The following is a 25,778-nucleotide window of genomic DNA, read 5'->3' on the forward strand; positions in this document are numbered from 1 at the left end:
CTCCCTCAGTTCTCATCCATCCTCTATGTGGCTGTCCAATTAATCTTCATAAAGGGCAGATCTGCTCATCAAACACACTCTGCAATGGCTCCCCATGGCCTTGTTAAACTGACCACAGTCCTTGTGCTGACCGTCCAGTCCTGCACAGTCTAGCACCTGCCTGCCTTGCCATTCCTTTCCCATCCCTCACATGTGCCTCTGCTTCATCTATACCCCAACACATATTCTATTCGACAACCACTGGGCATTTGTTTGTGCCGTTTTTACAGCCTGGGAGCCTCTTAACCTCCTCTCTGCCAGTTCAGATCCTAGCTTCACTACTTACTAAGTGACCCTGAGCAAGTGGCTTAATCTTTTCTCATCTGTAAAATGGAGACAATAATACCTATGCTCAAGGCACGTTGTGAGCATTAAAAGAAATAATGCAAATGAAGTGCTCAGCCTAGTGTTTGGCACATAGTAGGTGCTCAGGACACATTAGCTGTCATCATCACTGTTAGCAGCAGCAGCAGCAATATTAATTTTCAAAGCTCCCTTTCAAACATCACTCCCTCTAAAATACCCCGTATCTCCTAGGTGGATGTGATGGTGTCTTTCTCTTCTGAGATCCATGGTACTTTCTAGGTCAGCCTTGCTTGCCTCCAGCTCATGCGCTCTGTCCAGCTATGTGTCTTTCCCTTCACTCTGAGTTCCTTTCAGGGCAGGGCCTATATCTTGCTCATTTCCCTTATCCCAGAGTCCATAACATCTCCTGGTTCATGGTAGAGCCCCATGGCATATTTGCTGGGTTGAATTTAATGTGTGTCAGTGAGTATGTGAGTATACGCATTCAGAGTATGATCCTGCGTGTCTGACTCTGAACTTAGGTATCGTGTGAGTCTGCGTGAGCGTGTGTGCAGGCGTGTGTGTAGATATTTTGCCATATGCCTGTAGGAGTGCTGAGGTCGGGCAGGTTGCATGCAGTTGAGGATTTTGGCCAGACCGCCAGGAGGCGCTCCTCAGCGGTTCTGCGGGAAACCTTGGTCTATCCCTGCGCGGGAAGGGTGGTGGTGGTTGTGGGGTGGTGGTGGTGGTGGTGGTTGTGATGCTGAGCTGGGGGAGGGGAGACAAAAAGGGGGAGAGGGAGGGGTGCTGCTGCAGCACGTTTCCGTGCCTTTAGCGCATCCAGGACCTAGGACACATTTTCAGCTTTCCCTCCCCGACTTCCTCCAGCTTGTCCCAGCCCGAGGGCAGCGGAGGTACCTCCACAGGCTTGGCCTTCTGAGCCCCAAGCTTTTTCGGGACTGGGCCCCACCATCCGACAAGCAGATTCGGGCACCTGCAGTGTTTGTCCTTGTGACTGTTTTTCTGTTCTTATGGCTTAAGTCCAGGCTGTATTCACCGCAACTCAATCCAACACTCATTTGCTTTTCACAGGGGACCCTAACGCTAATGGCGGTGGCAGAGACAGGGGATGTCCCTTTATCCCCCACCCCACACCCACTCTACGCCCGTAGAAAGGAGAAGCACTGGGGGAGGGAAAGGGGCAGTGGAGGATGGGAGGGGGTAGGGAACCGGCTCCCTCAGAAAAGCGGAAGTGGCGGGGGCTTCTCGGTCCCCCCGCAGAAGAGGATAAGAATCCAGGCGCCCCTCTCCCGGTCCCCTGCGGAGACCAGCACAGCCAGCAGCTCTGCCCTGGAACTCCCCATTAGCCACTGAGAGCGCCCCTCCCCCAACACACAAAGCTCCAATCCCAAGACCCAGCCAGGTATCAAACTTTGATGGGGGAGGGGGCAGAGTGGGGCCCGCGAGGGCCTTAGATGGGACGGTAACTAATGACCCTAGGCAGAGAACGTGCGCTGGCCAAACCTCGGCTCCTCCTCCTGCGAGGACAAATAGTCCCCTTGGCCCCTCACCTCCAATCGACGTTTTAGGCTTTTCTCCCCTCCACCTTCGGCCTGTCCTCCCCCCTCCCGGCGCCCTCTGACTCACTCCGGGAGCCGAAACCCCTTCGGGGGCGGCTCCCTCCTCCCGGGCGAAGAGGGCTCTGGAGGGTTCTAGGTTAACCACAGCCTGAAGTAGCTTAGATCGACGTCCCCCCATCCCCAACCCCGTCAGCTCGAAGTTGTTCTCTAGATTCAGACTTGAGTCTCCCGACGCCCTCGAGGCGGTCCTGGCTCCCCAGGAGCTGGACTGTTTCGGGCTTCTGCCCAGAGGTCTCCAGGTCTGGGGCCCACTCCTTCCCAGTTTGCTCAGGCTTCACTCCCTTCCCTCCGCCTGCTCCCTTCACCCTCGCGGGGAGCTGTCCTTTCAGTACCACGGCGAGCGCGCCGAGGAAGGTCCCAGCTGCTGCCGCGCAGCCGCCCTTTCCGGCTGCCGGCCAGTCTTGGGGAACTGTCCCCTCGAAAGCCGTACTCCCCAGCCTCCCAGGCTGCCCTGCAGCCTCACAGCGAGAGCCGGGACCCTGTTGCCCACAGCCCGGCTCCGCCCTCCCGGCCCGTGGTCAGCACCGACCTGGCGGTCCACGAAACCGTCTGAGCCACTGCAGGGCTCCGCGTACTCAGCGAGGCGGTTCCTTCTGCTATTCCAGCTCCCGCCGCCGCCTCGTGCAACTCCACCAGGAGAGCTGGGGCCGCTGCTGCTGCCGCGGGCGGCTGCCTGAGGCACCCTCCAATCACGCCCCTCAGCCAGGCCCTGACGTGCTACAGCTCGCCTTCCAGATGGGAAATTCAAATCTCTCTCTCTCTCTCTCTCTCCCTCTCTCTCGCTCCCCCTCTCCCTCTGCATCTCCCTCTCCTTCTCCCTCTTCTTTTCCTCTCCCCGCATCTCCTCCCTCTCTCCTCTCTCTTCCTCCTCCCTCTTCCTCTCCCTTTCCCATTCTTCCTCCTTCTCCCCTCTTTTCTCTCTCCAGTCCCTTTCCCCCTCCACCATTCGCTGTCCCCTCCCCCCGACACCCCCCCCCACACACACCAATTTCCCCTGCAGCCACCTGTCCTGGCCAGAGCTCTTAAGACCACAAGCTTGTTGCCTCAGTGCACTGAGGGGAGGATAGAGGGTTCTTTAAAGCAAAACTCAAAGAATACCTGCCCAGGAAAGCCCTTCTGATTCCTCCAGGAAGAACTGGTCACGCTCTTCTCCGGATTTCTGCCACCCCCTAGACACACCCCTGTTTCAGAGGCTCTTGTTCCTCTATTTGTTTGTCTCTTGCCTGTGAGCTCCTGTACCACAGGGCCACCATCAGATCATCTTTACAGCCCCTCAACATCATGTCCTGGCACAGGAATACTCAAGAAACACTGAGGGATCATGTGGGTAAGGCCCCAACAAGGGGTAAGGAATCCTTCATGTGGACCCAGAGGAAGAAGACTGCTGCAAAATTCAGTGTAAAGTTCACTTGCCAATCCCTTGTAGATCTGATATCCTGTGAAGAATAAGGAATTGTTTGGCAAACTTTATTCTAGAAGACTATTTCTTTCTCTTGTATGCCCAGGGAAGAAAAGGGACCTCCAAGAGGCAGGGCAACATCTGCCCCCACCCCCGGGACTTTCCTCCCCCTCTCACACTCATTTCTCATTTTATTACTGTCTCCTAATGAGGCTTTTCATTCTGCCTGCCATCTTTTGGCTCTACAATGCTTTCTTTAATCCAGCCCAATGTGTAAGAAAATGGCTTAGGAGAGGAGGGGCCTTTCATCAGGTCTTTGAAGATTTGCAGGAGTTTATGCATCAATCAGGGTTATGTCAGAGGGAAGATGACTTCTGCTTCTGTAAGGGGATGGCTTCCTTCCAAGGAGGGAGCAGCAAGAGCTGCAGAAGGACAGGATTGGGAGAGGAAGGAGGTATGATTTTTTTCCAAAAGGAGGGGACTGTTCCTTTGCACAAGTTCAGAGCAGAGACCTCAAAGCGAGGGACCTCCACAGGTCAGAGGCCATTGGCAGAACCACTGTCCTTGCCTACAGAGTCCCTCTTCTGCGACCTATCTCTGTTCTCCCCTTACAGGCTATGGCTTGGTATAGGGAAGGCCCTTTCTTTATGGCTGAGTTCTGTTTAACACTGTGTTGGGCCATCAGCATGCTTATTTTTAATTTTTCTTCCTTTCCTGAGGCAGACACTAATGGAGGAGGGGTGAGGGGAGGCTGTTTGATTAGGATGACTTAGACTTGCCACTAATGCCTGAGGGGAGTTCTGGGCAGGGAGATCTGACATCATGCCATTTCAAGACTCACAGTCCTCCTCTCTCTCCTTCTCCCTCCTTTCTCACTGTTCTTCTAGAATAGCAGCTCAGTGAATGGGACCGGGCTGGCAGCACTCTAGTTACAATTGGGGTTTTTCCACAATGGGCATTATCTTTAACATGAACATTATTCAAGCTGGGCTAAAAATCCAACTATCCTTCAGAAAAATATGGAGTTCAGTTCTGGACACTGTACTTTAAGATGGATTTAATAAGCCTGTGTATGTTTAGAAGAGAAAGGATGGTTTGGTGGTGGGTGCCTGGAAATCTGATCAAATGAGGGAGAGTTGAAGGATTTGAAGATGTTTCGCCTGGAGGAGAAGATGCTGAAGGGCAAGGCTTGCTCAGTTTGTAATTCTAGCACTTAGCATGGTGTCTGGCAGAGTTGGTGCTAAGGAAATGCTTGTTGCATGAATGAATGACCACTGCAAGGAAAGAGGAGTTCTATTGTTTTTTATCAGCCCTGAAGACAGAATTAGGGCAATGGGGGAAAGGTAAAGGGAGGCCGACAGAAGCTCCACGAGGAAGAATCTTCTATCAATTGGAGCTGTCTAGCCATAGAATGGACTGCCTCATATTAGGTAGTGAGTTCCCCATTCCCTGGAAAATGACAGTTGGATGGCAGGTGACAGCTAATGCCTCCTTTGAACTCAAGCTTCTGTGAGTCTATAAAAAATTATATGAGCTGACATGAATCATGTCTAGCTGTGGAAAATCTTACTGGTGAATAAAAGGACAGCTCAGTCAAGCTTTGTTGGCTTCATCCTGTTGACTGATTGGGGTAAATCAGGGCACTGTAGCCACTGATGCTTTCCATTGAAGAAAGATGGTGGAGAGCTGAGTACTTGCTCCCTGTTCACTCTTGCCAGCCTAGACTTGATTCCTAAATACTGTCCATGTAGAAAAGTCACTAAATATTTTAGCCGTTTCCTAATGATTATAATACTACTAATCACAGCAACCAACAGGCCCCCATTATGTCTCAGGTGCTTAGTTTGGTGCTTTGCATAAATTACATTCTCTCCTTTAGTTCACACAAACCTCTTTCCAAGATGGGGAAGTCAATCCCCTGGGAGATACAGTGAGTCTTTGGCATAGCCAGAATTCCAGCCCAGGCCTGCCTGACGTTGAGCTCTGGGGTCCTTTCACCCCCCTGGGCTGCTTCTCTTCTGACACATCCCACAGCCTATGGAAATGTAACTTTTGCTCTGCAGATTTTTTTTTTTTTACATTGACATTTATCATCTTCCCTGTTCTCCAGTTTCTCACTTGAAAAAAAAAAAAACCTGCCTTGAATTCACACCTCGATTGGGGTCCTCATGTCATGTGAGTTGTCAGTATCTCCTTCATGTCCTGCATCTCTAATCCAGCCCGCTGTGAGTCCCCCCTCCCCCAGCCAGCCTCAGGTCCTTGCTGAGCCTGCTCTGTAGACAGCTTCTAAGAGTCACCTGGTAAAATATGGATGTGGCTCTGCTAAAGGTGTCTTACCCTGGCTCATGCCGAATCTCCACTTCTATTTATAAGCCCTGTGGTCTGGGGCAGGGGGCCAGATTTGAACAGATTTTTTAAATTATACATACATGCCTTGAATATTCACTAGGAAACCAATCAAGAGAGCTAATGTCAGTACTTTGTGTGAGGATCGAGTAACAGTGTGTGAAGAATGACAACTGTCACAGCCCCTGAATGCGGTGATCAGTGAGAATGGCGTTTGTCCAAAGGTCAGCCCCTGTCTTCCCTGCAGTTGCCTCGGTGCAGAGGGCACTCTGGACGCAATGCGGGATGTGAGGAAGAGCTTTCTGGCTGGGCTGGCCTCAGCTGGGAGTTGAGCTGGTGGGTGCGGGGAGGCATCTGAAAGCTCCAGTCGCTGACTCCACAACCTGCCATTCTAACTCGAGCCTGGAGGGGCAGAGTTGGTCCTAGTTTGAGGGGGTGGCCCCTGTGCCAGAGGCAGAAACAGAACTGTGGGGGTGATGCACAGAGAAGGGCTCCAGGCCACCTTGCTCATCTGATGAGCACCTCCCTTCTTGCCACTGATAATGGCTAGGGTGCCACGGTCAGGATGTGAGGCCAGGGGCCCAGTCTGTCTCCTTCAACATGCAGTGGCAGTGTGAAGGTAAATCCATTGGTGTGCAGTGGTGCCTATGTGCGTGTGCCCGCCAGTGTGGGGCCATGTGAGCGGCAGTGGGAAGCATCCACGTGGAGGGACACAGGTGCCAGTAGCGCAGGTGGAGCTCTGTTGCCGTGTGATTCACAGTGTGTTGTGGTGTCTCCCTCCTGTTGTGGAGGGTCTCCGGTGTGAGTGTATCACCAGGTGTAAAGTCAAGTGAGCTGTTGTTACAGTGGAATATGTTAATGGCCTTGTGGGATGCGCTGGGTATAAGGCAAAGTTACCACCTGCAGCTAGGCAGATTGTGCAGGGTACAAGCACAGAGGGTGCCATTTACTGTGGCAGCTGCAAAGGCTTGGGACATGTCACCAATTCTGTGTAATGGTCTAAGTGTCATTGTCAATGAGAGATGACACCGCGGATAGGGTGTTACCATCAGTATGAAATGCAGCCATCATCGGTGGCAAGGGGGCAGGTGTAAGTGTGTCACAGTGGACTGGCACATGTGTCACTGTCATTGTAGGGACAGAAGGAATGTGTATGTGCAGCCAGGAGTGTGTCGTCACCACTCTGCAGTCATAAATGTTGTCACTGAGCGTGAGTGATTCCTCCTTTTCCATTTTTTTCCCCACCAGAGAGGCCCTTGGCAATCCAAACTACTAGCTCCTGCCCCACCTGGGAAGCTGTATAAACCTTTGGATTCTCCGTTATCCACTTTGTTTCACAGAAAGAGGGTTCCTGGCTCCCCATCTGAACCCTGACTCATTGGTGTTACACAGAGTGTGTCTCTGTGTGTGGGAATCCCCCTGAGGAGCCCCTCTCTATCCCAGAGCCCTGCCTCCAACTCAGAGCCCCTCCCCAGCCCAGCGTCCTCCTACCAGCTCCTCAGAGGTCCTCTGCCAGCCTTCATCCCATCCCCACCCTCCCAGATCCAGGCACTCATTAGCATGTCAAAGCAGTCCTCTTTCAGCCCACGCGGTGTACCCTGGGATATCCCCACACAGTTAGCTCACTCTCATCTTGAGCTTTCCTGAAACCTTACATTTTCATGTCTGCCACACTAGTCTGTAGTTCCCCTACCATCCGGCATAGGGAGGATGTTTTGGTGATAAATCCTTCCTCCCTTGCTTGGTTGTTTCTCGAGCTCTCTGCTGGGACTTCTGCCTCCCCTCCTCCAATCTAAGCCCTTCCGACTCTCCAGGATGTGGTTGGACCACCCTTTCCATCAGAAGTTCTTCCTGATAACCCTAGATGCTCATGTCAACCCAGAGCCAGACAGGGAACCCTGCCAGCCTCCTTATCTGAGTCCTAGCCCTGGACCAGCTCAGGCGCTAGGTGGAGCATCAGAGTTCCCTCCATGTCCTCAGGAGGACCCTCTTCCAGAATGTCCCTCCATGCTTGTGACGCTTGGTCCCCTTTCCCCTCCCCCATGTGAAGCCCAGGCTCAGAAAGATAGTTTCTACATCTTAGAATCTTCTTCTTAGGCACATGGAAACAGAATAACAGGGTTCCAGCATACAGGAATCATAAGCAAAGGCCTTTTTAGGATAACATTTAGAATCACAGAATCTAGAAGGACAGGCTCTCTAAACACTATGTGCAAGAGTGGCACACTCTTCCTTAGAGCCTCGAGGGTGGGAGACTTGTTAAAAAAGATTTTGGGGCCTCTTCCCATGTGGACTGAACCAAAATCTCTGTGATGGGATCTCAGGAATTTGCATCAGTATCAAGCCCCCCACTAGTTTGGAGACGCCAGCTAGTTGAAAAACCCTTGCCTCGGGCCACTAAAATCTGAGACTCATGCGATTCTGGGCTGTGGTCTTACAGAAAAATCTACTGAATCATGAAATCATAGAATATTTTAGGATTCACAGAAGCTTAGATTCAACTAATTACACACATTCACTCACAACTCTAGGATCTTAAATTCCATGAATCTTAACGCCTAGAATTAGGGAGTTGGAAGTGACCCTGGAGTGCGATTTTGTTCCTGTTCTAGGAGGAACTTTTCTTTTCAGCCTCATCACTCCTTTTGGAATGGAAGGCTTTTTCCCCTGTCCCTTGCAGGGCTGCCTCCACGGTGTCGCCTACATTTGTGAAGATAAATGTTCTTTCCATCTTGGTGCAAAGGCAGCTGGCAGAACCCCTGCATTATGGAGCGAGAGAGTTGGAAATGACTTCTGCTTTCCATTTAGGACCAGCACACCCTGGCCCACAAAACAGATCTTGCTCTTCGATAAAATTAATCTGAGGGGACATTATTGCTGTTTCATATTTGAGGAACGTGGACAAGACAACAGAGGTTAATAAGCTTATGGAGCTTCTGGTCAAGGAAATGAAAGAGAGAGAGAACACTGAGGGATAGCAGAATGCTGTTTTGGAGATTGATGGGCGTGTGTGTGTCTGTGTGTGTGTGTGTGTCTGTGTGTGTGTGTCTGTGTCTGTGTGTGTGTCTCTGTGTGTGTGTCTGTGTGTGTGTGTCTGTGTGTGTGTGTGTGTGTGTGTGTGTGTGTATTTGGAGGGGAGTGGAGTGAAGGGAGGAGATGAAACATGCATAAGAAATCAGCAATGAAAGGGTAACTTTCTGGTCATCTAACCCAGTGTTCCTAACTTACAAGTGGGGAAACAGGGGCCCAGAAAAGGGAGGGGCCTTTTTGTAAACGCCACAGCTGGTTCAGGAAGCTCCTGACTCTGAGGTAAGTATTCCTTCTTAGTCACAACTCAGCATTTAGCTCCACACTTCTTAAAACATGTGCGGCATGCCAAGCATTGTTGTAGGGATGTTACGATGTCAGCCCTCTCAGCTGTGCGACAGTCCTGCCGGGCAGGTATTTTTCAGTCATTCATCAGACGTGTGTGGAGGGCCTGTGCCATGCCAGGCACTCTCCTAGGCGGGCAAAGATGTCTAGGAAGTTTCAGAGTTTCTCTTTGGCCACAGTGAGAGATGCGTATATTCTGTAGAGGGATAGCGCGCGGACCGGTTCACGCACTCAAGATCCTTTGAGAGTGGAGCCTTCGATGTGAAGCGCTCAGAAGCAGGCGGGGGAGACATGGCTGCAAACAGTTGACGATAATACGACATGCTAAGTGCTGTCTTAGTGAAGAGGCAGCTCTGGGGCGCAGAATGAGATACACACAGCTTGCAAGCCAGATGGGACTGGAAGCCCAAAGCAGGGAAAGGACAGGGTAGCTGCCTCCCGGGTGGCCAAGTCATCTCGGGCTCCAGCCACATAGCGATGGGGTTCAAGCTCAGCAGCCCTCTGCCTTGCCCCCACGCCCCAAGCCAGATGGTATGATTTTTCTTTGAGACTCAGTTTCCTCCTCAGTGAAAGTGGTGGGATGACCCCGTCCTCCCATGGCGATTGTGAAGGTCACATAACGACACTGATTAGGAAACAGCAGCCAAGCCTCAGCAAGCATGGACTCTGTTTCCCTCCAACACCTGAGCAAGGTGGGGGTTTCCTCTGACGTTTGGGGCAGTGGGACCATTCAATAAAACCTCCCTTTTCTGATCTTGGTCAGAGAACTCTGCCTCACGATTTCCTTGAGTTTAAGTTGAAATGAGAAAGAACAGAATTTGAAGCTACCTCTTCACCCCTTCTCTGGGGTTCTTCCCTCCTGTGCGGCACACAAGGGACCGGGATATGGTGTTCCCAAATGGGAGCCGCCTGAAGGAAGTCCAGAGGGGGCTTAGACTTCAGGCCAAAGAACGGGAGGAATTTTCCACCCACAAATCTCAAAACGGCTGCTCTGTGCCACTCAACCTCCGGTGGTTTCTTTCTGGCGGGACAACAGGATAAAACCAATCACCTTTTATTTGGCAAACAAAGGGTTGGAGAGGTCTTGGGCAGATGAAGCCAGGGAAAAGCGGAAAGGGCTGAAAAGAAAGAAATTTTCATTCACCAATCCTCTCACCACAGTAGGTGATTCATAATCTTTATCTGGTTTAATCCCCACACCAGCGCCTCCATTACCTTAAATGTCATCACCTCCGCTTCATATTCATATCGGGATATTCAGACTCAGAGAGGTTAAGCACTTTGTTCGGGGTAACACAGCTGAGAAGTAGTGGCATCAGCATTTGAGCTTGGTATGTCTCTGCAGCTGGCCACGTTTACAGAGGGAGATTAAATGGGTTTCTGGAAGGTGAGCCTGGGTCTGCAGCTTCCGGGCAACTGGTCCCAGAGTTTGGATGACCCCGCTAGGACACCTATATGGGGACCTTGCCACAGGCTGGTCCTTAATGGCACTGAGTGTTCCAGGTCTGAAGGTGATCAAAAGTGATAGGGGCTGTATAGCTCAGGACCCTGAAATCATGCGCTGTGGATTTATGTAAGAAATCTCCTTCTGTGGCAGCCCTTTGCTCACTTCTGCTCAGGTTGGCGCAGTCTAGCTCTTAATACCGGCCCTGTAACCACTGCTCCTGCCTCTGCTCCAGCCTTCAGACTGACTTTCTGATTGGCTTCCAGATCTGGAGGAGAGCCATAGCTGTCTAAAACATGGGTCTGACTCTGTTATTCCCATTCTTAAAACACGTGATGGTCACAGCTTATTTTGCCACCTAGCACCCACTACTCCCTCATGTGGCACCAGCTTTGGAAGAGCCAAGGTGTGTATTTCGTTTGAACCCATGGGCGGATCACATGACCTGGACTGAGCCAATCAGCACAGATGGTCTCCCTGATCCCCCAAATCAGTTCAGCAATAGGCACAGGACCAAAGTCAGATCAGTCAGGGCCAGAGGGACTCAATTCTGGGACTTTGCTTGAGCTAAGGGAGATGGACTGTCCTTTGAGGTCCACTGTGATGTGAACTGAGGTTCTCAGGAGCCACCATATGGAGCCTCAGAATGGGGACCAGCTTAGAGCCAGCAGAGTCCAGAAAAGGAGAGTGGGGAACCTGAGCCTGGTGACATAGTTTACACCTCGGATCAAGCTGTGCCTGCCGCTCTCCTAGGTCTTGTCATTTTTATGAGCCAATAACTACCGCTTCCTCTTTGCTCTTGTTAAAGCTACTTTGTTTTTTTCTTTACATGCAACCAAAAAGATCTTAACTCTTTTTGATGCAAAAATCTTTTGATGTCTTCCCGTTGCCTTCAGGAGAAAGTTCAAATCCTTTAAGTTGGCTTTTAAGGTCCTCCATGATCCGACCCAGACCTCTCTCTGTCTCCAGCCACCTGTGTTCCACGTTGCTCCTGGACATGCTGTCACCTGGTGTTTCTGAGCGTTTGCCCACGCTGCTTGCTCCTGGAGGAATGGCCTTGTCTGCTCTGTTCACTTGGTAAGCCTCTATGTTGACTGTCATGGCTCAGCTAAAGCATTAAGAAATCCCTCCTGGGATGCAGGATTGAAACAGAGGTTTCCTGTGTGCTCCCACGTGGACCTTTCCCTTGTAGCCCCAACGGAACTCAACTTGACACTTAAGGTTGGTTTCCTTGTGTGACTTCCTCCCTAGATTATGAACTCTTTGAGGATGGAGGCTCCTTGAGGATGAGGGTGCATTCACTCAGCAGACACGCAGTGAGCACCTGCTACGCGCCAGAGATCCCCTCTAGGTGCTGGGGATACAACAGTGAAAAAATACACACATTTCCATCTCTTGTCGGGCAGGGGGAGCAGACGCTGATTGAGGAAACTGCATGGGGTCTGGATCAGTTCAGAGAGTGCTAGGCCTGTGACATAATAAGACAAGGGGATGCCTGCTTCCTGTCTCTGGGTCTGGAGCCTCGAGGCGGGCCAGGCTCAAAGCAGGCCGTCAGAAAGTGACCATTTAATGAATGCATAAGGGACATCCCTGGATACCCCTGGTGCTCCTCAGCCTTTCTTTATTACTCTACCAGTAACTCCGGACTCTATCAGAACCTCTTTGATAGTCATTTATTCCCCTTTTGCAGCCTACACCCCCTCTTGGGGTATAGTTATATAAATGACATTTTTTTAATGTGTACACACTCACCTTTCCTGATGGGAGTTGAACAAGAGCCACGTTCTCTTGGACTTCATGGTGCGGCTCCAGTCCTGCCTTGGCCCAGGATCGGGCAGCATGCTCCTCCGCCTGACTTTGATCAAGGCTCCCACCGGCCCTCATCTTTCCAGTCCTCACTCATCTGTCTCCTCCACAGGCCTGTTGCCAGCCCTTTGATCATCTCTGTGACTCTCTTCTGGGCTTTATCTGGCTCCATTAAGACGATGAAGCTTCCTCTTGCTTGTGTCACTCCCATGCTCAAAAGCTCTCGATGACTCACCATTGCCTACAGCAGCAAGTCCAGAGCCACGAGGGCTCCCCTTGATCTGACTTCCACCTCCTCGGCAGCCTGTTTACCACGACTGCTCTCCTATGTAGCGCTCTTTGCTACAGAGCACTCAGCACCTCTGCTGTTCATTTTATTCCTCTACTAATTTACACATCCTTGGTTGTCTCCTCACACTGGATCGTAAGCTGTTTGAGGGCAAGAATCGTGTCTTGCTCATCCCCGAGTCACCAACATCACACCCAAAGCCTTCTCTATTGTGAACGCTCCACAGATCTCACCACAGGTGAAATTTGTGCTTGGCATGGCCCTACTTGCTTGCACTTGAAATGGCTTGTCCTGCCCCATCAGTCTTGAGGTCCCCCTCTCAGGGGCAGACTTCGCCCCCTTATTGGGCTGCAGACCACATAGTAATTCTGGCATCCTTGTTTAAATCTTGTACTTGTCCCCCCCCATTTCTTTTGCATTCTTAGTCCATACACTTAGCCCCATGATTTTCTTCTGTGCTTTGGCCTCATCACTGTGGCATTTTGTCATTGGGGTATTTTTGGTTTAATTTGCTGTGTTGACATACATTTTTGGCCCATTTGCTATCTCTTTGAAGTCCTTGTCCTCCCCTACTCTTAGACTTTATGGTCTGGGTGGAGCTAACGCCATGGCCCTCTTCCATGGATAAGCATTAGACCTATAACAGCTGATTAGAAAAGTATTAGCTGTGGCCACAGTGCTTGACTCAGGGATGGCAATGACACATCTAAGCCAATGAGAGCCAGCCCTGGAATTTTAGCTAGGACCAGTGGGAAAGACGCTTTCTATTTCTACGGGATTTGCAGAGCTGGCAGAATGTGGGCCTGAGCAGCTGGGCTGTGTTGCCATCACCCAGGGACAGCCTGCCAGAGGGTGATGCCAACACAGACGAGCAGAGCCAAGGGGAGGGGAGGAGACAAATTTCTGATGACAGCGTGTGAGTGCCCAGTTCCTGATGTGCCTTTAAGCATCATCTGCTCCTGTACTTTTCCGTTGTGTGATCAATAAAGGTTGCCTTTCTACTTAAGTTGTTTTGAATGAGGTTTCCGTCTCTGCCACCACCTAGGAGAAACCTGCTAGAGTCTGTACCTTTGGAGTTGTGTGTCCCTTCCTACAGAAAACTTCTGAACAAGCAGGACCTGACTCTGGAAGGACCCTGCATTTAATATTCTCATATTCCAAGAAGGAACTGATCACCCTGGTCCCGGTTCTCTGTCTCGAAGCCTTGTCCTCACTTGGACAGCACAGTCCCACGGTGCTGCTGATTTAAGGGGGAGAAGGGGCTCACACTGTGGGTCCCTACTCGAAGCTTTGCCAAAGCTCAAATTTCATATCCACAGATCTCAGTTCATGTATCCATAGCCCCTCAAAAATGCACACAGTTTTTTTTTTTTTTTTTTTTTTTCCAACNCAGCTCTGCCATTTCACCCTTGAGTGGCATCAGCGTTCTTGGGCGGTGCCATCCGTTCCTGGCAATTTGTCTGCATCTTGTTTGTCAGTTGGAGTTGGAACATTTGCTCGCCAGAGCAGTGCCTTTGGCGCCCCTACTTCCAAAAGACAATTTGGGAACAGGAACTGCCCTGAGGCCCTCCTCAGTCGCGGCTGAGGCTGAGGCTCTCAGATGTTCCGGATATCTTTTTTTCATTTTGGAGCAGTCTCCCAGAGCTGCGATCACCAAGCCTCTCACTGGTCCTTTATCTGACCTGCTTTCCGTTGGATGGAGTTGAAAGACCTCTGATCCTGGGCCCTACAGTCCATCTCAAGGTGACTTTCGGGGTGTCTTTGGACCGCATCAATTCATGGCTCCACGACTGCAGGCAGGCTTTCTGATTCTGAGTCATCAGTTTTTAAACATTTCCCAGAAGATTCCTCTCTCTTAGCAAAGGTCTCTCCTTAACGTGTTTTGTTTCTCACTGTTATGGTCAGACTCCGCTGGGCTGAGGTTGGAGGGAGGAGGTTCTGTGTTCTCTCGGGGTGCCACCGTCTCCACATGGAGATTCTAGGGTCACTGTGGTAGGAAGAGACAGCTGGAGTGTCACGGAGTCCCCACCACCCCAGCTGGGAGGTGATCTTGCAGGCTCACTTCTGTTTGACCCCTCCAGACCCATTCCCCCTACCATGTCTGTGCCCTGGTGGCTGGCCTGTATGGACCAGTCAACAGGTTCCCTTTGTCCTCTGGTTGGCTTCTGCTTGGGTTCTATCAGTGGGAGGTCCTGGCAGGATTTGGAGGCAGGAGGACAAGTGTTCCTCAGCTGAAGGCCACTGCTCCTGGCAGCGGTCCTTCTTACACATGTCCCCTCTGCAGGCTTGGCAACCACTCCCTCCTTGTCCTTCAGGCTTAGAGGTGGTAATGGGTCTGCACTAGTGCTGGCCCTGGGGAACTGTACTATCTTTGTGAACTCTGCCTGTTCTGCCCACCCCTTCATGAAGCTCTGCTCAAATGGCCCACATGGAATGTTCCATGTTTCCTGCCAGGATTCTCACTGATATTGGCCCTTCTGCTCACCATTCATTGGCCAGATCTAGTGCCTTGGTCCAGCTGATTGCAAGGGGCTAGGCAGGTGTGGAACAGCTTGTGCTCAGGGAGCAAGTTAAGACAGGTGTGGGTGTGCCCTGGCCATCTCCAGCACAGGCAGACAGCTCCCAGTCGTCGGCATGGTGTGCCCTGGGGGCCCACTGAGTTCTTTCCGAATGAGTTCCCACACCTCCTGTGGCACCCTGCTCTTCAAAGCTCCTCTCTCGGGGCATGGCAGAATGCAAGGAGCTCTTGCACTGACTCGGCTGGATTTTCACTGTGTGACTTTGGGCAAGCCAGCCTCCCTCTCTGGGACTATGTTTCAAACGTCATCTCCAGGAGGCTTTCCCAGACACCTGCCTCATCTTTCTTTCTCACATCACCCAGTTTTATTTCTTCAGAGCACTCACCACTCTCTGAATTATCTTTCTATTTATTTGTTCATTGCCTGTCCATTCCCACCAGAAACACCATGCAAGGCAGGAAACTCCTCTGTCTTGTTCACTCTGTCTTCCAGCACCGAGACATGCCCAGCCCAGAGCAGGTGCTCAGGGAACTGTGTTAAATGAGTGTATAGATGCTGTTCTGTCCAAGGCATGGCTGTGATGGTTAATTCCAGCTGCCATTTCCTGCAAGCCTCCCATGTGCCAGGGCCTGTGTATGCACTATCTAAGCCCTGCGGGGTGCCTGCCACGGAAGTGCAATATCCTTTTGACGTTTGAGCTTGACATGAAAGAGTGGAAGAGGCCTGTGTGAAGATCTGGGGCAGAAGGTTGGTCCTCAAGGAGGCTCCCCCAAGCTGGGTGAGAACTTGGCCCGTTCCTGGGACAGAATGGAGCCTAGGATGGGGGAGTGTGGGTAATGAGGGGGAGAGTGGTAGTGGTAGGACTTTCTTTCTTTCTTTCTTTCTTTCTTTCTTTCTTTCTTTCTTTCTTTCTTTCTTTCTTTCTCTCTCTTTCTTTCTCTTTCTTTCTTTCTTTCTTTCTTTCTCTCTCTCTTTCTTTCTTCTTTCTTTCCTTCCTTCCTTCCTTCCTTCCTTCCTTCCTTCCTTCCTTCCTTCCTTCCNCTCTCTCTTTCTTTCTTCTTTCCTTCCTTCCTTCCTTCCTTCCTTCCTTCCTTCCTTCCTTCTTTCAGTAGGCTCCACGCTGGAGCCCAACATGGGGCCTGAACTCACCACCCTGCGATCATGACCTGAGCTGAGATCAAGAGTTGGGCACTTAACTGACTGAGCCCCCCAGGCACCCCAACAATTGCTTTAACAAATTGCCATTTTTGGAGAACTAAGAGCCTCTGTCAAAGATCAAGCAGGCCCCTCTTTCAATCCTAAGGAAATGGGGGCCCACCGCCCCAGGGGTCCCATGTTGATCCACCTGAGGGAGACTACAGCCGCTCCCTCCCACCCTGAGAACCTGTTGTGCTCCAGATGCCACGGGCCCTGCGCATGCGCTATCTTCTTTCCTGGGCCCCATCTCCCTGGAGGCTGGTGTTATCATCTTGGTTCTGTAGATGAGGAAACTGAGGACCCAGCATCTCCCACTCCCTGCTCACCTCAGGACGTGGCTCCCTCCTCCCGCAGCAGCCCACACGGCACCCTGTAAATAACTGCATGTTCCCAACACCTCTCCTCCTTCTCCTTGGAAACCTGCTTTCTCTTTGGACTCGGGCTGCAGGGCTGTGAGATTCCCTGCTTGGCTCAGTGCGGAGCCTGGCGGCAACGTGCATCTGAAGGCCTTGGGCGGGCAGGCGCCTTCGTTCACTAGCTGGGTGACCTTAGGTAGGTCACTTCACCTCTCTGAGCCTCAGTTTCCTCACCGGAAGTGCGGAGGGGATAGTAGCTCACTTCTGTGATGGAAATTAGATGAGGACTTCTACACAGGTGCCTGGCTGAGTGTGGAACATACTTCAGTGCCTAATGAAAATGTTTCTTTTCTTCCTTCTCTCATTCTCCTTTCCCTTTTTTCCTTCCCTAATCCGTTCTGCCTCCTAGATGTTTTGGGGGTCCATATACTCGGATGCCTGCAGAATCAGGCAGGTGACAGAGAGAGGTCGCTGCTGGACTCCTTGGTAAGGGCATGGGAAGAAGCCAGCTTCTGAAGCAGGCCCGCACAGAGCCTGTAACCTGGGGGAGGCCGGTCCCGGGGAGGATGTGGCCTGAGTTGTCCAGGGATCTCTGATGCCTCCTCCTAAGGGTTTCCCCAGATTGCAGGACCCACTTACTTAGATTTCCTGCTGAACCAGACTTTCATATTTACATTTCATCTCACCAAGTAGAAGGGAGAAATCAAATGTGGCCTTTTCCTGGCTTTTGGTAGATCTTCTGGAAGGAATGAGAAGGAACTTTACCTGTGGGGAGGGGTGAATCAACGTGACCCCCGATGTCCAGAGCCTGTGGAGTGATGACAATAACAGGAGCTCACTTGACCGAGCTCCTTTGTGCTATGTGTTCTCTATATACTACCTTGTTTAAGCTGCCCAACAGCCTTATGAGATGAGGAGTTAGTATTATGCCCATTTCACAGACGAGGAAGGAGGCAGAGAAAGGACAAGGAATCTTGCCAAGGTCATACAGCTAGAAGGTGCCATTGAGGATTTGCATCCAGGCTGTCTGGCCCTGGGGTCTGCACTTGCCTCTCTGCTCTTCAGGGACCAGGAGGTCAGAATGGGAGATGCGGCTCACTCCTTGGCTGGGAGTGGGGTGAGGAGACCCTAAGTGGTCATTCAGCACTCTCAGTGTGTCACCGACTGCTGTGGTGTGGTCACCCTGTGTCTCTGTGTACTTGCTATGGTGGACATAGGCTGTCTTAGTTTGCCCTATGGTCTCTCTTCTGTATGGCAGCTTAATATTCCTTTGGCGATCCACCCTTCCCTGTTTCTCTGGCCATGTGGTTTGGATGGAGTCCTCCAATCCTCTTTCATTTGAGCTGTAGGAACTGGTGCATAACCCAGGCCTAGGATGAAGGTATTGTATGGACATGTGACTTGAGATGGTCCAGTAAGACTCAGTCATGGAAATTGTTCTGGAGATGTTAGAAAAATTCTTCTCCTGTCGGAGTTACTGAATTAGGAAAGTGTGAGCATGGAGCTGCAAGGTCACGGTGTGAAAGGAGCCTGTGTAACGGGGAAGCCAAGCCAGAGAGAAACAGAACTGACAGAAAGAGACTGAGCCTTGAAAATATTGCACAACTCCTGGATCAAGCTCTTCCTGAAATCCAGAATCTGCCCTTGAATTTTTTAGTTACACTAACTTATACAACCCCTTTTTACCCTTCAGACACTTTGATTGCTTTTTCTATCACCTCTCTCAACCCTAAAATAGGGTTGGGCGGCATCGTGAGAAAGATTCCACGTATGTTACTGCGTTTAATCCAGTGAGGTGGTTGATGTGGTGCCCATTAGGCAGATGAGGGAACTGAGGTTCAGAGAGACTTATGTTGGTTAAAGTGTCGCAGCTAGTACATGACAGAGCTAGGATTAGACCGCAGGCATTTTGACTCTAGACTGCAGCTTGATCACTCCGCTGCATGGTAGGAGGCTGGTTTTACCACCCCCTGCCCCCCGAGTACCTCTTGTAATGTCTCCTCTCCAGGTCACATCCAACTGCTCTCCCTGCTTCTGCTCTCATCCCCTTTAATCCCCTCTTCCTCGGAAGCCTTCCCTGGCTACACCCTCAGACTAAGCTTCCTGGTAGACATTTTTATGGCACAAGGTACTTTTCTTCTTAGCTCGACTGAACTTCAATAATGATTTGTTCCAGGTTTATCTCTTCCGCTGGGTGGGAGTCCCACAGGGGCAAAGATGACGTCTGTTTGCCCATTGGTGCAGCGTCGAAGCCTGGCACAGTGCCTGGACTGTGGTGGGCACCTGGTGAATGTTTGCTGAATAAATGAAGTGTGCAGTTTCTTCACTCCCGCGGCGGCCTGGATCATTGTACAGCTGTTTGACTGCAGTGTTGTGTCATTCTGACACTGCAGAATCCGGTTGTGCTCGGCTGTGTTGTAGGGTACCTGTGGTCTTGGATGCTTCCTTATCTTTGTGGAAATATGGAAAGATGGTTTTCCCGACTAGGCAATGAGTTCCTTGAAGGCTGGGGCAGGGTCTCCAGCCCTCATCCCTTGAGAGTAGTTAATGCTAACAACAGTGATACAAGGAATATTACTAATTAGGAACACTTACCATCTGCCAGGCACGACCCCGAGGGCTTTACGTGCATTACCTTATTGAATCTTTATCTCAACTGTGTGCAAATGTACTGTTATGACCCCGTTATACTTACGGGCAAACTAAGGCTCAGAGAGGTTATGTGGCTTCTTTTGCTTCAAAAAGGGGTCTGCCTCATGCAATCAAAAGAGAACTTGTTTCTCCAGTGACTTTAATGGGGGACTGCCAGGCTGGGTTGGAATGCAGCAAGAATAGCATAAAGGCTGAAGGGGAGCTAAAAGTCGGCCCAGCCGGTGGAGGCCTGGCTGTGCTTTGCTGAAAGGAAGAGAGTCTTCGTTGTGAGGGCCCAAGGAGGGACAAGCAGTCAGGAGAGAGGGGAACCCTCAGAGTGAGGGAGCAAGGGTGGGGGAAGGGGAGAGCTCAGGGGTATTGGAGAAAGGGCACCAGGCATGAAGCTGGGGAGTCTGGGCTCCTACCCTGGCTTTAGCACTTCCTGGCTGTGTGACCTGAGGCCGGGCACTGCACCTCTCTGAGCCCACTGTGGTACTGAGGCGAGGCTTGACACAGCACCTGGCGACTGTCTGGCCAGTGCCTGACAGAGAGTAACAGGTACCGTGTATGTGGTGGAGGCCACACGCCAAGGCCGCTGCCGTGCTTCCACCCGAGGAGAGGGCCCTTGCTGATGCTGTTCTGCAGAGGAGGAGACTGGAGAGCGCAGGGCAACCGTTTGCTTAGGGTCACTCAGCACGTGCAAGGCCGCTGGATCCGAGCTCTGGCCGTGTGGTTCCAGAACTTCCGCCTTATCATTCTAGTCTTCTCAAGGTTTGAACTTGGATCTCAGAGAAGGGGCTGGGGGAGGCAGTTGCTCACTTTGTACTCTTGCCTCTTGCAGGTCTCTGTACTCATGGTTTTACCTTCGAGGGACAGTTCCCTTTTGCCCTAGCGTATCTTAGGGGGCAGTGGACAGACATTTGTCAGCAAGCCTGTGGTGGCCCTTGCTGGCAGCGGGGCGCAGCCTGTCCAGCAGGAGACGACAGGAGGGGCGTCGGCACCAGGTTTCACCGTGGTGGTGTGGTGCGGGGCTGGTGCCAGGCCTGGCCCAGAGGGCAGGACCCCGCAGGTGCCCGCCTCGCGCACTGAAGTCACCCCTCCGCCGTTTTTGCCACATCTACACACCACCTCTGCTATTTACTTAACATTGCCCTCTAATTTCACTCACTTGCAAAAATAAAACCCTTCATTGCGTTTACTTAAAAAGGAAACCTCATCTTGCCGCTTTGCACCGGAAAACCAGTGTCACTTGCTAGAACGGAGGGTGACAATGCCCATAAACACAGTGGAAAGGAAACGCGTGCTGATGTGCAGCTTAGTGCCCTGGGGGCCTGGCTCCTGCCCTGAGTCCGAGGCTAGCCCTCTGGTTGTTGAAAGAGAGGAGGCTAATATTAGAGAGGGGGGAAAGCACCCTGGCACCAGCCTGAAACTTCCTCACGGGTACCCCTGAAGCGCTGTACAAGGACTGGGAAAGAGGGCTATGTTTGTCAGTGTTGGACTTGCCATTGAAAGTGGCACCTGTCAAACCACCTCCGGTCAGTCGCTGAGGTACTGGGGCTTCTGTGCTGTGGAAGATGCCGGCAGACCCCTGGCCTGCCCACCCTGCTCTCTCCAGGGCCAGCCTCACTTCCCCTCCTGCCTGAGCTCTTCTTGGCCTCAGCTGCACCAGCAGCACCTTTGTCTCTCTGATCCTCAGTTTCCCCATCTAGAAAACAGGGATAATGAGTCCTCTTGCCAGGGCTGTTTGGAAGATTAGAATGAGATGCTATGTGTCAAGGGGACTTTGCGTGGTGTCTGGTACAGGGAGCAGGGACTCGGGCAGCGAGCCTTCCTGCCCTTTGATCCTGATCTGCTCAAATTTAGAAATTCTGCTCGCAGCCACATTTACCTCAGTTCCTCTCTTGCAGGCTCTTTCTTTTCACCTAGGGAGTCTGAAGACAGCCTTGGACTCAAATCTTCTCTCCTCCATCCCCTCCAGGGTCAGATCACATCTCTGAGCCTCAGTTTTCTCATCTTTAAAATGGGAACAGTAGCCGCCACCTCCCCAAGTTCCCGTAGGGACAAGGAAATACTTTGTCATCGCTAAGGTTTTGTACACGTGTAAGGACTTATTTTTATGATTTGCAATCCGCTGGGATGGGAGGGTTATTGGAGTGTTCCTTGGGTTGGACTGCCTATGCCCTCAGGGGGAATTATCTGAGTTTGAGTCCACAAGAAAGGCTTCCCGAGTTCGCGACAGGCTGCGTGCTGATGTCTCTGTCGTTGAGGGGAATGTCGTGGGCTCCAGCTGAGGCAGCTTCTGTTTTTAGCTGGAATCATCGTGGCTCAGCCCCCCCATGGAAAAAAGGGACGTGGTGCAGAAATAGCCCGTCCCAGGGGCTGCCCAAGAGAAGGGCTTATTTTGACTCAGGATGCTGCAGAAGCTGTGGCAGCCTTGTCAAAATACATCTGCCTCTTCCTGAGCGGCCCACGGATCCTGAGCCTCTCGCCAGGACCAGAGGACGGCTGCCAGACGTGCACATCTGGAGCCCGGACCCTGGGAGCTGAGGACAGCCCTGGCTTGGATTCCAACAATAAGCACCTTCCAAGCACTAGAGGGCGAAAGAAGAGATGTCTTATGTCGGTGGCTGGAAGGAGCCCAGCTTGGTCTCCAGGCTTATTCGTCTCTGTGGTCCCCCTGGCTGGCACAGGGCCTGGCAGGGTCTGGCAAGTGGAAAGGGGAGTGTCCGCAGCCCTTCCTCTATGGAACTTGCAAAGGAGCCTGCAGTGGGGCTTCTTATACCCATTTCACAGGTGGGAAAGCTGAGGTTCAGTCCATGAAGTGACTTTTGGTGATGAGATCTCATCCCAGCCACCTGTTCCTCTTCTCCGAGCCTTCCTCTGCATCTTTGAGCTGCTGTGGCCCCTGCCTAGGATGTTCTTCCTCCCTCTTATAATTATTCCCAACCCTGGACACACGTCTCTTCCTCTGGGCAGAGTCGGTCCCTGCCTCATCGGGACTTTGCGCAGGCTTCATCATGGCCCTGATTTGCCTGCCCAGTGACTTGGCACAGCTGCTGGTCAGAGAGGGCAGAATCATCTCTTGGTGCAGGGTCAAGTGCAGGCCTGCCCAGCGTGAACCCGATGAATGTTTACTGAAAGAGTGAGTGATGTTAGAGCGTTTCATGGAGGGGCTCTCCAGCTCAAACCACAGGGACTGATACAGAGCTCAGTCAGGGAAGAGAGGAAATAGGACCTCTTTCAGGCACCCTAACTGGAGGGAGAGCCAGAAAACAGGCTCGTTTCTCTGGAGTGGTATAGCCACCTGCTCCCAGGCTTCTTTCGTACAAGGTGCCCTGAAGTCGACTCAATTCATCTCCCACCAGAGCTGTCGCAGGTGGGCTCTGCCGTCGACCTGGTTCCTCGAGTCCAAAGCCCTGGTCAGTGTGGATGTCCGGGTCCAAGTTCAGACTACTTGCTCTGAGCCATCTCCTGCCTCCCTCCCCACTGCCTGTGGGTTCCTCGGGCCTTACCAGCTCCTTCCCTGCATCACTGGCCAGGCCTCCTTATTGTGTCTCCCCACCTCCACCTGGCGCCCTGGGCCGCATCTCCATTCACATGCCTCGTATGGGGCTGACTCATAGATTCTTTGTGAGCTCAACTCTGACCACACAGCTCTGACCCTGCTCGAAACAGTCGGCCACGACTCCTTTCTCTGCTGGCATTGTTCAAAGCAGATTGTGCAGCTATAACGGGGGCTCTGTGAATAGGGGCCTTGGTCGGGTGAGTGGGGATTGCTGGGCTAAATGAAGTCAAGTGGATTTTTCTCTTCAGGGATTTTCGGGGCCTTTACTATGCTACTGTGGATGATGATTCTCAGAGAGGTGACACAGCGTGTGGCGTTTCTAGAACTTATCTGATCAGGGAACCTTTCACCTTGGAGCATCAAGGGAAGGCGTATTCTGAAGAATGCACTTTGGGAAATGCTGGCGTGTTAGCCTGAGCCTACCTTTCCAGTGGCTGGTCTGGCCAGTCCACGAACATCCAGAAAGTTCCAGCCAAAAAGAACTTCTGGATGTTCCCTGTGCCTGCTGTGGCTTTCCTGCCTCTGTCTGCCGCCCACTCATCCTCCTGCCAGACTCACTCTTTCCCTCCATCCAAAGCCGCCTTTCCTTCCAGGCCCAGCCCAAATGTAACCCTTCCTCAAGCCTTAAGTGATGGTGGCATGGGGGACCTCTTGCCTTCCTCTTGCCCTTTGGTTCCCAGTCTGGCCAATGTTAGGTCATTCTGAATGTGACATTATTATACAGAAATCTTTGGATCCACTCAAGTTTGCTTTAAAAAAAAAAAAGTCATTTGCAAACCTGAATATCTTCGTTGGCATCAGTGCAAGTCCCTCCCTCATGAGGCGTCTTAGCACTGACATATCTTGATGCAGTGATTGTAGCCTGCTGCATGGACTGTGCATTCCCCAAGGAACCCCCAATCAGTGGCAAATGGACAGCACCCAAGGCTAAATTAGATGAACATCCTCAGTCACATGTTTGTTGCCCCCAAAGGGACAATTCCATTCATGTCGCAGGAGGGGACAAATGTTTACTGAGCGCCCGCTAGGTGTAGAGCGCTACATTTGATGCTTTATTCATCTCAAGTCACCTGACTTGAGATGAATAAAGCCCTGCCAGGTGGGAGCCCCCGGGAGGAGCTGGCATCTTGGAGGGCTTGAGGGACCTGCTCGAACTCACACAGCTAGAAAGCGGTAACACCGAGACAGGAACTCAGCTGAGCGCAGTGCCAAAGCCTGCCTCTCCTTTTGGACCCCAGTCAGGACTCAGGTGAGAGGAATTCTCCTCTGGGAGTCTTCCTCCCCTTTGCACAGGGCTGCCCATGCTGGGGCATTCCCCCCACCCAGCAAGGCACTCCCATGCTGGGGCAGAGCCTCTGTTGTGAGTTATCCCCATCAGGTTGGGAGCCCCTCAAGGTCAAGTCTTATTTGTCTTTGCATCTCCAATACCTAGCTTGGAGTTTGGCGGCATGAGGTGAGGCATAAATGTTTCTTGGTGTGAGGAGGATTCTAGGTCTTCATGGGAACAGCTCTAGGAAGATATGGACTGAGATCCAGTGCTTTGAAACCCACCATCATGCATTCCTATGGAAACAATCCTTCTCTCCTTCTCTTCTCGTTCAAGGATGAACGGCCTATTAGATGACTAAGCATCATTTTGAGCCACAAACAACCAACAGGAGGTGGCTGGTGACAATGGACGGGTCAGCACTATCCAAACAAGCAAACTGACTAACTGTTGAAATGTGTACGTCATTATAGCTGCACAGCAATACGAGTTGGCATTAAAACACACACCAACACAGTCTCCCTGCAGTGTGCAGAGGAATCCTGAAAAAATGCAAAGTAGATCATGTCACACCTCTGTTCAAAACCCCCCATTAGCTTAGAATAAAACCACCACACTTAGAATGAAATCCAAAGTCATTTCCTGGGTCTCTAAGGCTCCACATGAGCTGAGCCCTCTTTTCCCTTTGCCCTCCTTTCTCCCCTTCCTTGCTCCACTCCAGCCACAAGGACTCTTTGTCCTTCTCAAGCTGCCAACCTTCCTCCTGCCTCAGGACATTTGCACTTGCCGTTGCCGCCATCTAGAACACTTTCCCCCCACATCCTTACTTGGCTGGTGCCTTCTTGGTGTTCACTTGAGCTTGAATGTCCCCTCCTCGAAGAGACTGTCCCTCTTTTATCTAAATTCTGTTTAAATGAGGATGTCACCGCCTATCTCATTACTGTGTTTAATGGCCTTTATAAGACTTGCACTGTCTGAAATTATTTTATTTGTTTAAATATATTTGCTTATGTGTTTATTGCTTGTCTGCCTCTCCAACTAGAATAAAGTCTCCATGAGGAGAAAAACCTCACCTGCCCCGTTTACTGCTGTGTCCTGCTTGCTGTAACACCCACTGTGGCACAAAGAGGACAGTCAGGAGACTTGCTCTCTGAGTAGGAAGACAAGGGGGTGCTTTAGAATGCATTCTCGGGCTGATGGCCGGGGTTCAGATCCCAGCCCTTCCACTTATTGGTGGATGCCATCCCCACTTTACAGATGAGGAAACTGAGGCAGCAGGAAGTTTACTCACCTGTCCAAGGTCACCCAAGGGCACATAAAGCACTCAAAACCCTACCTCCTCAACACAGTGGACAAGGATCTTGTTACCGCCTCCAAGCTGCCTGCCAGCCCTCTCCTTTAGGCATACTGAACCACCTGCAGTTTCCTGGTAGTAGCTTGTTATTTCTTGTCTCTGCTTGTGCACCTGCCCCTCCCTTTGCCTAGAGCACCTTGATTTCCTCTTGTCACCTGGCTAACTCTTACATCGCCGGCAAGACTCAGCTCAGCACCACTTGGTTCATGCATGTCCTGACCCCAGCAGCTGTGTCGTCCCCGTTGGTAGCAATCTATCTGCCCTGTCAT

At 51.5% G+C, this 25,778-nt stretch overlaps 2 protein-coding genes across 3 annotated transcripts in view; one reads left to right on the forward strand and one right to left on the reverse strand.

Annotated features, from left to right (window-relative positions):
• The window catches only part of THOC3 (THO complex 3), a 96,873-nt gene extending 84,867 nt beyond the window's left edge, over positions 1–12,006 (forward strand). The window contains exons 6-7 of the mRNA XM_034656721.1: positions 11,495–11,602; positions 11,777–12,006. Coding sequence (XP_034512612.1) covers positions 11,495–11,602; positions 11,777–11,991 — 323 coding nt within the window. The 3' untranslated portion in view covers positions 11,992–12,006. The remainder of the gene's footprint in view (positions 1–11,494; positions 11,603–11,776) is intronic.
• The window catches only part of CPLX2 (complexin 2), an 82,707-nt gene that overhangs the window by 9,791 nt on the left and 47,138 nt on the right, over positions 1–25,778 (reverse strand). The window contains exon 1 of one of the 2 annotated variants that reach the window (XM_011228105.3): positions 2,494–2,731. The exons of the other annotated variant lie outside the window; for it this stretch is intronic. The gene's annotated coding sequence lies outside the window, so the exon portion shown is untranslated. Of the gene's footprint in view, positions 1–2,493; positions 2,732–25,778 lie in introns of those variants that run through there. 2 annotated transcript variants of the gene reach the window in all.

The sequence above is a fragment of the Ailuropoda melanoleuca genome, chromosome 3, assembly GCF_002007445.2.
Source record: "Ailuropoda melanoleuca isolate Jingjing chromosome 3, ASM200744v2, whole genome shotgun sequence".
Taxonomy (NCBI): domain Eukaryota; kingdom Metazoa; phylum Chordata; class Mammalia; order Carnivora; family Ursidae; genus Ailuropoda; species Ailuropoda melanoleuca.